Below are 18,451 nucleotides of genomic sequence, written 5' to 3' on the forward strand. Positions count from 1 at the left end.
CAGCCTATAGGGAGGAGGTCAGAGACCTGGTGGTAGGTCCTGATCACCGACAACAATGAGACAACCTATAGGGAGGTCAGAGACCTGGCCGTGTGGTACCAGGACAACAACCTCTCTCTCAGTGTGATCAAGACAAGGGAGATGATCGTGGACTAAAGGAAAAGAGGACCGAGCACGCCCCCATCCTCATCCCCAGGTAGTGGAGCGGGTTGAGAGCTTCAAGTTCCTTGGTGTCCACATCACCAACAAACTATCATGGTCCAAACACACCAAGACAGTCCTGAAGAGGTCAGGACAAAGCCTATTCCCCCTCAGGAGACTGAAAAGACTTGGCCTGGGTCCTCAGATCCTCATAAAAAAGAGCAGACACTGGACAGAGGAACTCTGCTTAGAAGACCAGCATCCCAGAGTCACCTCTTCACTGTTGACGTTGAGACTGGACAGAGGAACCCTGCCTAGAAGACCAGCATCCCAGAGTCACCTCTGCACTGTTGCTAGTATTGTCAGAGGTCACCTTGGAGTTCCTCTGTCCAGTGTCTATGTTCTTTAGCCCATCTTAATCTGATATTTTTATTGGCCAGTCTGAGTTTCTTTGCAACCAGAGTCGTCTCTTCACTGTTGAGACACCACAGTGTGTGTCCAGTGTATTCGGTGTGTGTAGTGTGTGTAGTGTGTGTAGTGTGTACAGTGTGTGTAGAGTGAGTGTACAGAGTATCCAGTGTGTAGAGTGTGTGTATAGTATATTCAGTGTGTGTAGTGTGTGTGTGTGTGTGTGTACAGTGTGTGTAGTGTGTGTGTATAGTGTATTCAGTGTGTGTAGTGTGTGTACAGTGTGTAGTGTGTGTAGTGTGTGTGTATAGTGTGTGTAGTGTGTGTGTATAGTGTGTGTGTATAGTGTGTGTCCCTCACCTTCTCCTCCTCCAGGTTCTGTCTTCTCTTCTCCTCCACAGCAGATCGTCTCCTGTCCTCCTTCCTCCTCTGTTCCTCCATCTTCCTCTTCCTCTCCTCCAGGTGTTTGTCATAGTAGTGTCTGGCCCTCTCCTCCCTCTCCTGCCACACAGCCTCCCTGGCAGCTGACACACAGTAAGACTTGGTGTTGGGGGTCAGGTAGTAGACAAGAGTCTGATGTAGTAGTGTAGCTCCTCTCTCTCTACATGACTAAGGGAATGTGGTATGTTGTAGTGTAGCTCCTCTCTCTCTACATGACTAAGGGAATGTGGTATGTTGTAGTGTAGCTCCTCTCTCTCTCTACGTGACTAAGGGAATGTGGTATGTTGTAGTGTAGCTCCTCTCTCTACATGACTAAGGGAATGTGGTATGTTGTAGTGTAGCTCCTCTCTCTCTCTACATGACTAAGGGAATGTGGTATGTTGTAGTGTAGCTCCTCTCTCTCTACATGACTAAGGGAATGTGGTATGTTGTAGTGTAGCTCCTCTCTCTCTACATGACTAAGGGAATGTGGTATGTTGTAGTGTAGCTCCTCTCTCTCTCTACATGACTGAGGGAATGTGGTATGTTGTAGTGTAGCTCCTCTCTCTCTACATGACTAAGGGAATGTGGTATGTTGTAGTGTAGCTCCTCTCTCTCTACATGACTAAGGGAATGTGGTATGTTGTAGTGTAGCTCCTCTCTCTCTACATGACTAAGGGAATGTGGTATGTTGTAGTGTAGCTCCTCTCTCTCTACATGACTAAGGGAATGTGGTATGTAGTAGTGTAGCTCCTCTCTCTACATGACTAAGGGAATGTGGTATGTTGTAGTGTAGCTCCTCTCTCTCTACATGACTAAGGGAATGTGGTATGTTGTAGTGTAGCTCCTCTCTCTCCACATGACTAAGGGAATGTGGTATGTTGTAGTGTAGCTCCTCTCTCGCTACATGACTAAGGGAATGTGGTATGTTGTAGTGTAGCTCCTCTCTCTCTCTACATGACTAAGGGAATGTGGTATGTTGTAGTGTAGCTCCTCTCTCTCTCTACATGACTAAGGGAATGTGGTATGTTGTAGTGTAGCTCCTCTCTCTCTACATGACTAAGGGAATGTGGTATGTTGTAGTGTAGCTCCTCTCTCTCTACATGACTAAGGGAATGTGGTATGTTGTAGTGTAGCTCCTCTCTCTCTACATGACTAAGGGAATGTGGTATGTTGTAGTGTAGCTCCTCTCTCTCTACATGACTAAGGGAATGTGGTATGTTGTAGTGTAGCTCCTCTCTCTACATGACTAAGGGAATGTGGTATGTTGTAGTGTAGCTCCTCTCTCTCTACATGACTAAGGGAATGTGGTATGTTGTAGTGTAGCTCCTCTCTCTACATGACTAAGGGAATGTGGTATGTTGTAGTGTAGCTCCTCTCTCTCTACATGACTAAGGGAATGTGGTATGTTGTAGTGTAGCTCCTCTCTCTCTACATGAATAAGGGAATGTGGTATGTTGTAGTGTAGCTCCTCTCTCTCTCTACATGACTAAGGGAATGTGGTATGTTGTAGTGTAGCTCCTCTCTCTCTCTACATGACTAAGGGAATGTGGTATGTTGTAGTGTAGCTCCTCTCTCTCTACATGACTAACGGAATGTGGTATGTTGTAGTGTAGCTCGTCTCTCTCTACATGACTAAGGGAATGTGGTATGTTGTAGTGTAGCTCCTCTCTCTACATGACTAAGGGAATGTGGTATGTTGTAGTGTAGCTCCTCTCTCTCTACATGACTAAGGGAATGTGGTATGTTGTAGTGTAGCTCCTCTCTCTCTACATGAATAAGGGAATGTGGTATGTTGTAGTGTAGCTCCTCTCTCTACATGACTAAGGGAATGTGGTATGTTGTAGTGTAGCTCCTCTCTCTACATGACTAAGGGAATGTGGTATGTAGTAGTGTAGCTCCTCTCTCTCTACATGACTAAGGGAATGTGGTATGTTGTAGTGTAGCTCCTCTCTCTCTACATGACTAAGGGAATGTGGTATGTTGTAGTGTAGCTCCTCTCTCTCTACATGAATAAGGGAATGTGGTATGTTGTAGTGTAGCTCCTCTCTCTACATGACTAAGGGAATGTGGTATGTTGTAGTGTAGCTCCTCTCTCTACGTGATTAAGGGAATGTGGTATGTTGTAGTGTAGCTCCTCTCTCTCTCTACATGACTAAGGGAATGTGGTATGTTGTAGTGTAGCTCCTCTCTCTCTACGTGACTAAGGGAATGTGGTATGTTGTAGTGTAGCTCCTCTCTCTCTCTCTACGTGACTAAGGGAATGTGGTATGTTGTAGTGTAGCTCCTCTCTCTCTCTACATGACTAAGGGAATGTGGTATGTTGTAGTGTAGCTCCTCTCTCTCTACATGACTAAGGGAATGTGGTATGTTGTAGTGTAGCTCCTCTCTCTCCACATGACTAAGGGAATGTGGTATGTTGTAGTGTAGCTCCTCTCTCTCTACATGACTAAGGGAATGTGATATGTTGTAGTGTAGCTCCTCTCTCTCTCTACATGACTAAGGGAATGTGGTATGTTGTAGTGTAGCTCCTCTCTCTCTACATGACTAAGGGAATGTGGTATGTTGTAGTGTAGCTCCTCTCTCTCTACATGACTAAGGGAATGTGGTATGTTGTAGTGTAGCTCCTCTCTCTCTCTACATGACTAAGGGAATGTGGTATGTTGTAGTGTAGCTCCTCTCTCTCTACATGACTAAGGGAATGTGGTATGTTGTAGTGTAGCTCCTCTCTCTCTCTACATGACTAAGGGAATGTGGTATGTTGTAGTGTAGCTCCTCTCTCTACATGACTAAGGGAATGTGGTATGTTGTAGTGTAGCTCCTCTCTCTCTCTACATGACTAAGGGAATGTGGTATGTTGTAGTGTAGCTCCTCTCTCTCTCTACATGACTAAGGGAATGTGGTATGTTGTAGTGTAGCTCCTCTCTCTCTCTACATCACTAAGGGAATGTGGTATGTTGTAGTGTAGCTCCTCTCTCTCTCTACATCACTAAGGGAATGTGGTATGTTGTAGTGTAGCTCCTCTCTCTCTACATGACTAAGGGAATGTGGTATGTTGTAGTGTAGCTCCTCTCTCTCTACATGACTAAGGGAATGTGGTATGTTGTAGTGTAGCTCCTCTCTCTCTCTCTACATGACTAAGGGAATGTGGTATGTTGTAGTGTAGCTCCTCTCTCTACATGACTACGGGAATGTGGTATGTTGTAGTGTAGCTCCTCTCTCTCTACATGACTAAGGGAATGTGGTATGTTGTAGTGTAGCTCCTCTCTCTACATGACTAAGGGAATGTGGTATGTTGTAGTGTAGCTCCTCTCTCTACATGACTACGGGAATGTGGTATGTTGTAGTGTAGCTCCTCTCTCTACATGACTAAGGGAATGTGGTATGTTGTAGTGTAGCTCCTCTCTCTCTCTACATGACTAAGGGAATGTGGTATGTTGTAGTGTAGCTCCTCTCTCTACATGACTAAGGGAATGTGGTATGTTGTAGTGTAGCTCCTCTCTCTCTCTACATGACTAAGGGAATGTGGTATGTTGTAGTGTAGCTCCTCTCTCTCTACATGACTAAGGGAATGTGGTATGTTGTAGTATAGCTCCTCTCTCTCTACATGACTAAGGGAATGTGGTATGTTGTAGTATAGCTCCTCTCTCTCTACATGACTAAGGGAATGTGGTATGTTGTAGTGTAGCTCCTCTCTCTACATGACTAAGGGAATGTGGTATGTTGTAGTATAGCTCCTCTCTCTACATGACTAAGGGAATGTGGTATGTTGTAGTGTAGCTACTCTCTCTCTCTACATGACTAAGGGAATGTGGTATGTTGTAGAGAGAGAGGAGCTACACTACAACATACCACATTCCCTTAGTCATGTAGAGAGAGAGGAGCTACACTACATGACTAAGGGAATGTGGTATGTTGTAGTGTAGCTCCTCTCTCTCTACATGACTAAGGGAATGTGGTATGTTGTAGTGTAGCTCCTCTCTCTCTCTACATGACTAAGGGAATGTGGTATGTTGTAGTGTAGCTCCTCTCTCTCTACATGACTAAGGGAATGTGGTATGTTGTAGTGTAGCTCCTCTCTCTCTACGTGACTAAGGGAATGTGGTATGTTGTAGTGTAGCTCCTCTCTCTCTCTACATGACTAAGGGAATGTGGTATGTTGTAGTGTAGCTCCTCTCTCTCTCTACATGACTAAGGGAATGTGGTATGTTGTAGTGTAGCTCCTCTCTCTCTACATCACTAAGGGAATGTGGTATGTTGTAGTGTAGCTCCTCTCTCTCTCTACATGACTAAGGGAATGTGGTATGTTGTAGTGTAGCTCCTCTCTCTCTCTACATGACTAAGGGAATGTGGTATGTTGTAGTGTAGCTCCTCTCTCTCTCTACATGACTAAGGGAATGTGGTATGTTGTAGTGTAGCTCCTCTCTCTCTACATGACTAAGGGAATGTGGTATGTTGTAGTGTAGCTCCTCTCTCTCTACATGACTAAGGGAATGTGGTATGTTGTAGTGTAGCTCCTCTCTCTCTCTACATGACTAAGGGAATGTGGTATGTTGTAGTGTAGCTCCTCTCTCTCTACATGACTAAGGGAATGTGGTATGTTGTAGTGTAGCTCCTCTCTCTTCGTGATTAAGGGAATGTGGTATGTTGTAGTGTAGCTCCTCTCTCTACGTGATTAAGGGAATGTGGTATGTTGTAGTGTAGCTCCTCTCTCTCTCTACATGACTAAGGGAATGTGGTATGTTGTAGTGTAGCTCCTCTCTCTCTACATGAATAAGGGAATGTGGTATGTTGTAGTGTAGCTCCTCTCTCTCTCTACATGACTAAGGGAATGTGGTATGTTGTAGTGTAGCTCCTCTCTCTCTCTACATGACTAAGGGAATGTGGTATGTTGTAGTGTAGCTCCTCTCTCTCTACATGAATAAGGGAATGTGGTATGTTGTAGTGTAGCTCCTCTCTCTCTACATGAATAAGGGAATGTGGTATGTTGTAGTGTAGCTCCTCTCTCTCTACATGGATAAGGGAATGTGGTATGTTGTAGTGTAGCTCCTCTCTCTCTACATGACTAAGGGAATGTGGTATGTTGTAGTGTAGCTCCTCTCTCTCTACATGAATAAGGGAATGTGGTATGTTGTAGTGTAGCTCCTCTCTCTCTACATGAATAAGGGAATGTGGTATGTTGTAGTGTAGCTCCTCTCTCTCTACATGACTAAGGGAATGTGGTATGTTGTAGTGTAGCTCCTCTCTCTCTCTACATGACTAAGGGAATGTGGTATGTTGTAGTGTAGCTCCTCTCTCTCGACATGACTAAGGGAATGTGGTATGTTGTAGTGTAGCTCCTCTCTCTCTACATGACTAAGGGAATGTGGTATGTTGTAGTGTAGCTCCTCTCTCTCTCTACATGACTAAGGGAATGTGGTATGTTGTAGTGTAGCTCCTCTCTCTCTACATGACTAAGGGAATGTGGTATGTTGTAGTGTAGCTCCTCTCTCTCCACATGACTAAGGGAATGTGGTATGTTGTAGTGTAGCTCCTCTCTCTCTCTACATGACTAAGGGAATGTGGTATGTTGTAGTGTAGCTCCTCTCTCTCTACATGACTAAGGGAATGTGGTATGTTGTAGTGTAGCTCCTCTCTCTCTACATGACTAAGGGAATGTGGTATGTTGTTGTGTAGCTCCTCTCTCTACATGACTAAGGGAATGTGGTATGTTGTAGTATAGCTCCTCTCTCTCTACATGACTAAGGGAATGTGGTATGTTGTAGTGTAGCTCCTCTCTCTACATGACTAAGGGAATGTGGTATGTTGTAGTGTAGCTCCTCTCTCTCTACATGACTAAGGGCATGTGGTATGTTGTAGTGTAGCTCCTCTCTCTACATGACTAAGGGAATGTGGTATGTTGTAGTGTAGCTCCTCTCTCTACATGACTAAGGGAATGTGGTATGTTGTAGTGTAGCTCCTCTCTCTCTCTACATGACTAAGGGAATGTGGTATGTTGTAGTGTAGCTCCTCTCTCTACATGACTAAGGGAATGTGGTATGTTGTAGTGTAGCTCCTCTCTCTCTACATGACTAAGGGAATGTGGTATGTTGTAGTGTAGCTCCTCTCTCTCTCTACATGACTAAGGGAATGTGGTATGTTGTAGTGTAGCTCCTCTCTCTCCACATGACTAAGGGAATGTGGTATGTTGTAGTGTAGCTCCTCTCTCTCTACATGACTAAGGGAATGTGGTATGTTGTAGTGTAGCTCCTCTCTCTCTACATGACTAAGGGAATGTGGTATGTTGTAGTGTAGCTCCTCTCTCTCTCTACATGACTAAGGGAATGTGGTATGTTGTAGTGTAGCTCCTCTCTCTCTACATGACTAAGGGAATGTGGTATGTTGTAGTGTAGCTCCTCTCTCTCTACATGACTAAGGGAATGTGGTATGTTGTAGTGTAGCTCCTCTCCCTCTACATGACTAAGGGAATGTGGTATGTTGTAGTGTAGCTCCTCTCTCTCTACATGACTAAGGGAATGTGGTATGTTGTAGTGTAGCTCCTCTCTCTCTACATCACTAACGGAATGTGGTATGTTGTAGTGTAGCTCCTCTCTCTCTACATGACTAAGGGAATGTGGTATGTTGTAGTGTAGCTCCTCTCTCTCTCTACATCACTAAGGGAATGTGGTATGTTGTAGTGTAGCTCCTCTCTCTCTCTACATGACTAAGGGAATGTGGTATGTTGTAGTGTAGCTCCTCTCTCTCTACATGACTAAGGGAATGTGGTATGTTGTAGTGTAGCTCCTCTCTCTACATGACTAAGGGAATGTGGTATGTTGTAGTGTAGCTCCTCTCTCTCTACATGACTAAGGGCATGTGGTATGTTGTAGTGTAGCTCCTCTCTCTACATGACTAAGGGAATGTGGTATGTTGTAGTGTAGCTCCTCTCTCTACATGACTAAGGGAATGTGGTATGTTGTAGTGTAGCTCCTCTCTCTCTCTACATGACTAAGGGAATGTGGTATGTTGTAGTGTAGCTCCTCTCTCTACATGACTAAGGGAATGTGGTATGTTGTAGTGTAGCTCCTCTCTCTCTACATGACTAAGGGAATGTGGTATGTTGTAGTGTAGCTCCTCTCTCTCTCTACATGACTAAGGGAATGTGGTATGTTGTAGTGTAGCTCCTCTCTCTCTCTACATGACTAAGGGAATGTGGTATGTTGTAGTGTAGCTCCTCTCTCTCCACATGACTAAGGGAATGTGGTATGTTGTAGTGTAGCTCCTCTCTCTCTACATGACTAAGGGAATGTGGTATGTTGTAGTGTAGCTCCTCTCTCTCTACATGACTAAGGGAATGTGGTATGTTGTAGTGTAGCTCCTCTCTCTCTCTACATGACTAAGGGAATGTGGTATGTTGTAGTGTAGCTCCTCTCTCTCTACATGACTAAGGGAATGTGGTATGTTGTAGTGTAGCTCCTCTCTCTCTACATGACTAAGGGAATGTGGTATGTTGTAGTGTAGCTCCTCTCCCTCTACATGACTAAGGGAATGTGGTATGTTGTAGTGTAGCTCCTCTCTCTCTACATGACTAAGGGAATGTGGTATGTTGTAGTGTAGCTCCTCTCTCTCTACATCACTAACGGAATGTGGTATGTTGTAGTGTAGCTCCTCTCTCTCTACATGACTAAGGGAATGTGGTATGTTGTAGTGTAGCTCCTCTCTCTCTCTACATCACTAAGGGAATGTGGTATGTTGTAGTGTAGCTCCTCTCTCTCTACATGACTAAGGGAATGTAGTATGTTGTAGTGTAGCTCCTCTCTCTCTACATGACTAAGGGAATGTGGTATGTTGTAGTGTAGCTCCTCTCTCTCTCTACATCACTAAGGGAATGTGGTATGTTGTAGTGTAGCTCCTCTCTCTCTACATGACTAAGGGAATGTGGTATGTTGTAGTGTAGCTCCTCTCTCTCTACATGACTAAGGGAATGTGGTATGTTGTAGTGTAGCTCCTCTCTCTCTACATGACTAAGGGAATGTGGTATGTTGTAGTGTAGCTCCTCTCTCTCTACATGACTAAGGGAATGTGGTATGTTGTAGTGTAGCTCCTCTCTCTCTACATGAATAAGGGAATGTGGTATGTTGTAGTGTAGCTCCTCTCTCTCTCTCTACGTGACCAAGGGAATGTGGTATGTTGTAGTGTAGCTCCTCTCTCTCTCTACATGACTAAGGGAATGTGGTATGTTGTAGTGTAGCTCCTCTCTCTCTCTCTACGTGACCAAGGGAATGTGGTATGTTGTAGTGTAGCTCCTCTCTCTCTCTACATGACTAAGGGAATGTGGTATGTTGTAGTGTAGCTCCTCTCTCTCTCTACATGACTAAGGGAATGTGGTATGTTGTAGTGTAGCTCCTCTCTCTACATGACTAAGGGAATGTGGTATGTTGTAGTGTAGCTCCTCTCTCTCTACATGACTAAGGGAATGTGGTATGTTGTAGTGTAGCTCCTCTCTCTACATCACTAAGGGAATGTGGTATGTTGTAGTGTAGCTCCTCTCTCTACATGACTAAGGGAATGTGGTATGTTGTAGTGTAGCTCCTCTCTCTCTCTACATGACTAAGGGAATGTGGTATGTTGTAGTGTAGCTCCTCTCTCTACATCACTAAGGGAATGTGGTATGTTGTAGTGTAGCTCCTCTCTCTCTCTACATGACTAAGGGAATGTGGTATGTTGTAGTGTAGCTCCTCTCTCTCTCTACATGACTAAGGGAATGTGGTATGTTGTAGTGTAGCTCCTCTCTCTCTCTACATGACTAAGGGAATGTGGTATGTTGTAGTGTAGCTCCTCTCTCTCCACATGACTAAGGGAATGTGGTATGTTGTAGTGTAGCTCCTCTCTCTCTCTACATGACTAAGGGAATGTGGTATGTTGTAGTGTAGCTCCTCTCTCTCTCTACATGACTAAGGGAATGTGGTATGTTGTAGTGTAGCTCCTCTCTCTCTCTACATGACTAAGGGAATGTGGTATGTTGTAGTGTAGCTCCTCTCTCTCTCTACATGACTAAGGGAATGTGGTATGTTGTAGTGTAGCTCCTCTCTCTCTACATGACTAAGGGAATGTGGTATGTTGTAGTGTAGCTCCTCTCTCTCTCTACATGACTAAGGGAATGTGGTATGTTGTAGTGTAGCTCCTCTCTCTCTACATCACTAAGGGAATGTGGTATGTTGTAGTGTAGCTCCTCTCTCTCTACATGACTAAGGGAATGTGGTATGTTGTAGTGTAGCTCGTCTCTCTCTACATGACTAAGGGAATGTGGTATGTTGTAGTGTAGCTCCTCTCTCTACATGACTAAGGGAATGTGGTATGTTGTAGTGTAGCTCCTCTCTCTCTACATGACTAAGGGAATGTGGTATGTTGTAGTGTAGCTCCTCTCTCTCTACATGACTAAGGGAATGTGGTATGTTGTAGTGTAGCTCCTCTCTCTCTACATGACTAAGGGAATGTGGTATGTTGTAGTGTAGCTCCTCTCTCTCTCTACATGACTAAGGGAATGTGGTATGTTGTAGTGTAGCTCCTCTCTCTCTACATGACTAAGGGAATGTGTTATGTTGTAGTGTAGCTCCTCTCTCTCTACATGACTAAGGGAATGTGGTATGTTGTAGTGTAGCTCCTCTCTCTCTACATGACTAAGGGAATGTGTTATGTTGTAGTGTAGCTCCTCTCTCTCTACATGACTAAGGGAATGTGGTATGTTGTAGTGTAGCTCCTCTCTCTCTACATGACTAAGGGAATGTGGTATGTTGTAGTGTAGCTCCTCTCTCTCTCTACATGACTAAGGGAATGTGGTATGTTGTAGTGTAGCTCCTCTCTCTCTACATGACTAAGGGAATGTGGTATGTTGTAGTGTAGCTCCTCTCTCTCTCTACATGACTAAGGGAATGTGGTATGTTGTAGTGTAGCTCCTCTCTCTCTCTACATGACTAAGGGAATGTGGTATGTTGTAGTGTAGCTCCTCTCTCTCTACATGACTAAGGGAATGTGGTATGTTGTAGTGAAGGTTCACTGCCCCCGTTACCATGGTACCCAGGTTACATAAAGGGGGTCATGGGGTTGTGTGTGGGGGCCGACGACTGAACGGGATGTTTTGGCGTGCGTGTGTGTGCCTAGCAGAGAGGGATTGTCTTTGTGTTGTTCAGGACTAAAGCCTAGTCACATGACCCACAGCTGACGATTCAGACAGCTGCTCCAGGCCTCTGGGTGTGTTTATAGCCTCCCCCTCCCCCCAACAGACGATCACACACAGTTTGCAGGATACACACCGGTCTGTTTCTCCCTCTCCTCTCGCCGCTCCCGGGCCAGTCTCTGTCGCTCGTCGATCTTGAGGACCAACGGCTCTGTAACATAAACACAACGTTTAGAGAACACACACACACACACACACACCAGATCTAAGTTTCCAACTGTACACACACACACACACACACTCTCCAGATCTAAGTTTCCAACTGTACACACACACACTCCAGATCTAAGTTTCCAACTGTACACACACACACACACACACACACTGAAAGAGGGATAGACACACAGAGAGATACAGACAGACACACAGAAAGAGGGACAGACACACAGAGAGATACAGACAGACACACAGAAAGAGGGACAGACAGACACACAGAAAGAGGGACAGACACACAGAGATACAGAAAGACACACAGAAAGAGGGACAGACACACAGAAAGAGGGACAGACACACAGAAAGAGGGACAGACACAGAGATACAGACACACTGAGAGAGACAGACACACAGAAAGAGGGACAGACACACACAGACATACACACAGAAAGAGGGATAGACACACAGAGAGATACAGACAGACACACAGAGAGATACAGACAGACACACAGAGAGATACAGACAGACACACAGAGATACAGACAGACACACAGAAAGAGGGATAGACACACAGAGAGATACAGACAGACACACAGAAAGAGGGATAGACACAGAGAGATACAGACAGACACACAGAAAGAGGGATAGACACAGAGAGATACAGACAGACACACAGAAAGAGGGATAGACACACAGAGATACAGACAGACACACAGAAAGAGGGATAGACACACAGAAAGAGGGATAGACACAGAGAGATACAGACAGACACACAGAGAGACACACACAGAGAGACAGACAAGGAAGAGGAGATAAAAGGAGGATAGAAAAGGAGGAGGTTAAAGGTCACCTGGTTTGTTAGCAGCATTGTTGCTGGGAGTAGGTGATAATGTTACAGTCGGGGTGGAGGACTGGGTCTGACCCGACCATCTCCTCTCCTCTGCTTTGGTCTGAGAGTCAGAGACTGAGGACAGACAGAAACACAGCAGTCAGCTGACTATCAGAGGGAAGTGTTGTATTGATCAGCTGACTGGTTGACTATCAGAGTATTGATCAGCTGACTGGTTGACTATCAGAGGGAAGTGTTGTATTGATCAGCTGACTATCAGAGGGAAGTGTTGTATTGATCAGCTGACTATCAGAGGGAAGTGTTGTATTGATCAGCTGACTGGTTGACTATCAGAGGGAAGTGTTGTATTGATCAGCTGACTGGTTGACTATCAGAGGGAAGTGTTGTATTGATCAGCTGACTGGTTGACTATCAGAGTATTGATCAGCTGACTGGTTGACTATCAGAGGGAAGTGTTGTATTGATCAGCTGACTGGTTGACTATCAGAGTATTGATCAGCTGACTGGTTGACTATCAGAGGGAAGTGTTGTATTGATCAGTTGACTATCAGAGGGAAGTGTTGTATTGATCAGCTGACTGGTTGACTATCAGAGGGAAGTGTTGTATTGATCACCTGACTGGTTGACTATCAGAGGGAAGTGTTGTATTGATCAGTTGACTATCAGAGGGAAGTGTTGTATTGATCAGCTGACTGGTTGACTATCAGAGGGAAGTGTTGTATTGATCAGTTGACTATCAGAGGGAAGTGTTGTATTGATCAGCTGACTATCAGAGGGAAGTGTTGTATTGATCAGTTGACTATCAGAGGGAAGTGTTGTATTGATCAGCTGACTATCAGAGGGAAGTGTTGTATTGATCACCTGACTATCAGAGGGAAGTGTTGTATTGATCAGTTGACTATCAGAGGGAAGTGTTGTATTGATCAGCTGACTATCAGAGGGAAGTGTTGTATTGATCAGCTGACTATCAGAGGGAAGTGTTGTATTGATCAGCTGACTATCAGAGGGAAGTGTTGTATTGATCACCTGACTGGTTGACTATCAGAGGGAAGTGTTGTATTGATCACCTGACTGGTTGACTATCAGAGGGAAGTGTTGTATTGATCAGCTGACTATCAGAGGGAAGTGTTGTATTGATCAGCTGACTGGTTGACTATCAGAGGGAAGTGTTGTATTGATCAGCTGACTGGTTGACTATCAGAGGGAAGTGTTGTATTGATCAGCTGACTGGTTGACTATCAGAGGGAAGTGTTGTATTGATCAGCTGACTATCAGAGGGAAGTGTTGTATTGATCAGCTGACTATCAGAGGGAAGTGTTGTATTGATCACCTGACTATCAGAGGGAAGTGTTGTATTGATCAGTTGACTATCAGAGTATTGATCAGCTGACTGGTTGACTATCAGAGTATTGATCAGCTGACTGGTTGACTATCAGAGGGAAGTGTTGTATTGATCACCTGACTGGTTGACTATCAGAGGGAAGTGTTGTATTGATCAGCTGACTGGTTGACTATCAGAGGGAAGTGTTGTATTGATCACCTGACTGGTTGACTATCAGAGTATTGATCAGCTGACTGGTTGACTATCAGAGGGAAGTGTATTGATCGGCTAGTAGAGTGCTCCATGACTTCTACCACTGTCATGACTCTCCTGTGAGGATCAGGGGATCAGCACTACAGGGCTCGCTCTCTCCCGCAGAGAGGAAGAGGGGGGAGAGGTCGCTCTCTCCCGCAGAGAGGAAGAGGGGGGAGAGGTCGCTCTCTTTAATGGAATATCTACATAGGCGTAGAGGCCCATTACCAGCAACCATCACTCCTGTGTTCCAATGGCACGTTGTGTTAGCTAATACAAGTTCATCATTTTAAAAGGCTAATTGATCATTAGAAAACCCTTTTGCTATTATGTTATCACAGCTGAAAACTGTTGTCCTGATTAAAGAAGCAATAAAACTGTCCTTCTTTAGACTAGTTGAGTATCTGGAGCATCAGCATTTGTGGGTTCGATTACAGGCTCAAAATGGCCAGAAACAAAGACCTTTCTTCTGAAACTCGTCAGACTATTCTTGTTCTGAGAAATTGCCAAGACACTGAAGAAATTGCCAAGACACTGAAGAAATTGCCAAGACGCTGTGTACTACTCCCTTCACAGAACAGAGCAAACTGGCTCTAACCAGAATAGAAAGAGGGGTGGGAGGCCCCGGTGCACAACTGAGCAAGAGGACAAGTACATTAGAATGTCTAGTTTGAGAAACAGACACCTCACAAGTCCTCAACTGGCAGCTTCATTAAATAGTACCCACAAAACACCAGTCTCGACGTCAACAGTGAAGAGGCGACTCCGGGATGCTGGCCTTCTAGATAGAGTTTCTCTGTCCAGTGTCTGTATTCTTTTACCATCTTACTCTTTATTGGCCAGTCTGAGATATGGCTTATTCATTGCAACTCTGCCTAGAAGACCAGCATCCCGGAGTCGCCTCTTCACTGTTGACGTTGAGACTGGTGTTTTGCGGGTACTATTGAAGCTGCCAGTTAAAAGCTCTTGGCACCCATCCCATTAGCGGGATCATTTTCGTCAACATCCGGTGAATTGCAGATCGCCAAATTCAAATTAAATTACCAAAAAAATTAAATTTTCATGAAGTCACAAGTGCAATATGCCAAAACACAGCTTAGCTTGTTGTTAATCCACCTGGCGTGTCAGATTTCAAAAAAGCTTTACAGCGAAAGCAAACCAAGGGTTTATGTGAGGACATCTCTCTCAGCAGACAAAACATTACAAACACCTAGCAGCAAAGTAGATTGGTCACGAAAGTCAGAAAAGCAATAAAAATGCATCGCTTACCTTTGATGATGTTCATATGTTTGCACTCACGAGACTCCCAGTTACACAATAAATGTTTGTTTTGTTCCATAAAGATTATTTTTATTTCCAAAAACCTCCATTTGGTTGTCACGTTTTGTTCAGTAATCCGCAGGCTCGTACAGGTCACGACGGGCAGACGAAAATTCCAAATAGTATCCGTAAAGTTCGTAGAAATATGTCAAACGTTTTTTATAATCAATCCTCAGGTTATTTTTACAATGAATAATCGATAATATTTCAACCGGACGGTAGCTTTTTCAATAGGAGAGAGAGAGAAAAGGTCTGCTCCAAGTTGCTCGTGCAAAATTCACACAGCTATCCACTGACGCGATGTGATCATTCTCGCTCGTTTTTCAGAATAAAAGCCTAAAACTATGTCTAAAGACTGTTCACACCATGTGGAAGCCATAGGGAAATGAATCTGGCTGATATCCCTTTAAATGGAGGGAAGGCATGCAATGGAACAGTAGTTTCAGAAAAACAGCACTTCCTGGTTGGATTTTCCTCAGGTTTTCACCTGCAATATCAGTTCTGTTATACTCACAGACAATATTTTGACAGTTTTGGAAACTTTAGAGTGTTTCCGATCCTAATCTATCCTAATTACATTGCTTATTCTAGCTTCTGGGCCTGAGAAATAGGCAGTTTACTTTGGGAACGTTTTTTATCCAAACATCAAAATACTGCCCCCTTGCTTCAAGAGGTTAATGTGTTTGGACCCCAGGAAGAGTAGCTGCTGCCTTTGCAGGAACTAAATGGGGATCCATAAGGAATACAAATCCAAAAAAGCCTGTGGGAATTTGTGTCATTTAAATACAACCAGAGAGAAAGAGGCAAACTTTAAGCTACTAGGTGAATTATGATGATTATTATACCATGAAGACATGGTGCAGATTAACAAGACATCAGATATGGTTCTACCCTCCTGTCTCTCACACTGCACTGCCTGCTCTTTCTCTTGACTAATGATGTCTTCAGTCTTCGGTCTGTTGTGTGTGTGTGTGTGTGTGTGTGTGTGTTCAGTCTTCGGTCTGTTGTGAGTAGAATAGCCTATTAATTTCACCAATGTCACTGTGATACAGATAAATCATCTGATCAGTCTTGGTAGTCTACTATTTGCTGCTGAGTGGGTGGAAGTGTTTTTGTCTCCTAGGCTAAATATGGAAAGACAGTAGGTTACCGGTTGCCTGTATCGATTACCCTTCTCAGACATAATGGAATGCGGCGCCTTGAAAGCACATCGGCTAAGGCATAATTTTTTTTAAAATGCCGACACGAAACCTTCTTTGGAGATAAGAAAGGATATTTTACATGAGAGAGAGAGCGTTACATAGGTAAAGGAATGACGCTTCTGACGCACGACTAACGTCCATCACTAGGCAACGAGAACTGTTAAATAATATCAAGTGCCTGCGTGCAGACCAATCTACCCTAAAACACTACTTCAAAGTGTGTTAAATACTGTTACTTAAGAGTGTGTTAAATAAATAAAGGATTGTGGTAGATTATCTCTACATTACTGTAGCTGTGTTCTGTCTGTAAAGGGTTGTGGTAGATATCACTACATTACTGTAGCTGTGTTCAGTACATACTGTACTGTCTGATCACAGAGTTTCTAAACCAGACATACTGTACTGTCTGATCAGAGTTTCTAAACCAGACATACTGTACTGTCTGATCAGAGTTTCTAAACCAGACATACTGTACTGTCTGATCAGAGTTTCTAAACCAGACATACTGTACTGTCTGATCACAGAGTTTCTAAACCAGACATACTGTACTGTCTGATCACAGAGTTTCTAAACCAGACATACTGTACTGTCTGATCAGAGTTTCTAAACCAGACATACTGTACTGTCTGATCACAGAGTTTCTAAACCAGACATACTGTACTGTCTGATCACAGAGTTTCTAAACCAGACATACTGTACTGTCTGATCACAGAGTTTCTAAACCAGACATACTGTACTGTCTGATCACAGAGTGTCTAAACCAGACATACTGTACTGTCTGATCACAGAGTTTCTAAACCAGACATACTGTACTGTCTGATCACAGAGTGTCTAAACCAGACATACTGTACTGTCTGATCACAGAGTTTCTAAACCAGACATACTGTACTGTCTGATCACAGAGTTTCTAAACCAGACATACTGTACTGTCTGATCACAGAGTTTCTAAACCAGACATACTGTACTGTCTGATCAGAGTTTCTAAACCAGACATACTGTACTGTCTGATCACAGAGTTTCTAAACCAGACATACTGTACTGTCTGATCACAGAGTTTCTAAACCAGACATACTGTACTGTCTGATCAGAGTTTCTAAACCAGACATACTGTACTGTCTGATCACAGAGTTTCTAAACCAGACATACTGTACTGTCTGATCACAGAGTTTCTAAACCAGACATACTGTACTGTCTGATCAGAGTTTCTAAACCAGACATACTGTACTGTCTGATCACAGAGTTTCTAAACCAGACATACTGTACTGTCTGATCAGAGTTTCTAAACCAGACATACTGTACTGTCTTTGATCATAGCAATGAACGCATGTCATCGTCACCAACCTGATGTTTTTAAAGAGACAGTGCACAATGTTCTCAAAGGGAACATTTTCCTTTATGCACAATGTTGAAACCTAATGTTCCACTAATGACTCATTACTATGTCAGGTACTCATATCAACAATTAATATTTTATAATAAACAGTTTTAAGTACGTGCTTCAAAGGTAACTTGAATTCACATCGGCTGTCTCTCTCTTTTCCCCTGGTGCTCCTAAATGGAATGTACCTTTTAATGTTGAGAGCACCGGTGCTAACTATCACATCCTCATGATCAGTCTGCCTCACATCCTCATGATCAGTCTGCCTCACATCCTCATGATCAGTCTGTCTTTCACATCCTCATGATCAGTCTGTTTTTCACATCCTCATGATCAGTCTGTCTTTCACATCCTCATGATCAGTCTGTCTTTCACATCCTCATGATCAGTCTGTCTTTCACATCCTCATGATCAGTCTGTCTTTCACATCCTCGCGATCAGTCTGTCTTTCACATCCTCACGATCAGTCTTTATGTCTCACATCCTCACGATCAGTCTGTCTCACATCCTCACGATCAGTCTGTCTCACATCCTCACGATCAGTCTGTCTCACATCCTCACGATCAGTCTGTCTCACATCCTCACGATCAGTCTGTCTCACATCCTCATGATCAGTCTGTCTCACATCCTCATGATCAGTCTGTCTCACATCCTCATGATCAGTCTGTCTCACATCCTCATGATCAGTCTGTCTCACATCCTCATGATCAGTCTGTCTCACATCCTCATGATCAGTCGGTCTCACATCCTCGCGATCAGTCTGTCTTTCACATCCTCGCGATCAGTCTTT

General features: G+C 43.9%; 1 protein-coding gene across 4 annotated transcripts in view; it reads right to left on the reverse strand.

The window, feature by feature from the left end:
• The window catches only part of LOC110518775 (ensconsin), a 61,430-nt gene that overhangs the window by 24,258 nt on the left and 18,721 nt on the right, over positions 1-18,451 (reverse strand). For all 4 annotated transcript variants that reach the window (XM_090183071.1, XM_090183070.1, XM_090183069.1 and 1 more), the window contains exons 2-4: positions 12,189-12,302; positions 11,262-11,336; positions 910-1,073 (exon numbers count right to left, since the gene is read on the reverse strand). In XM_090183071.1, coding sequence (XP_090039197.1) covers positions 910-1,073; positions 11,262-11,336; positions 12,189-12,302 — 353 coding nt within the window. The remainder of the gene's footprint in view (positions 1-909; positions 1,074-11,261; positions 11,337-12,188; positions 12,303-18,451) is intronic.

This window comes from Oncorhynchus mykiss, chromosome 8 (assembly GCF_057628025.1).
Source record: "Oncorhynchus mykiss isolate SJ-2025 chromosome 8, ASM5762802v1, whole genome shotgun sequence".
In the NCBI taxonomy this organism is placed as follows: Eukaryota; Metazoa; Chordata; class Actinopteri; order Salmoniformes; family Salmonidae; genus Oncorhynchus; species Oncorhynchus mykiss.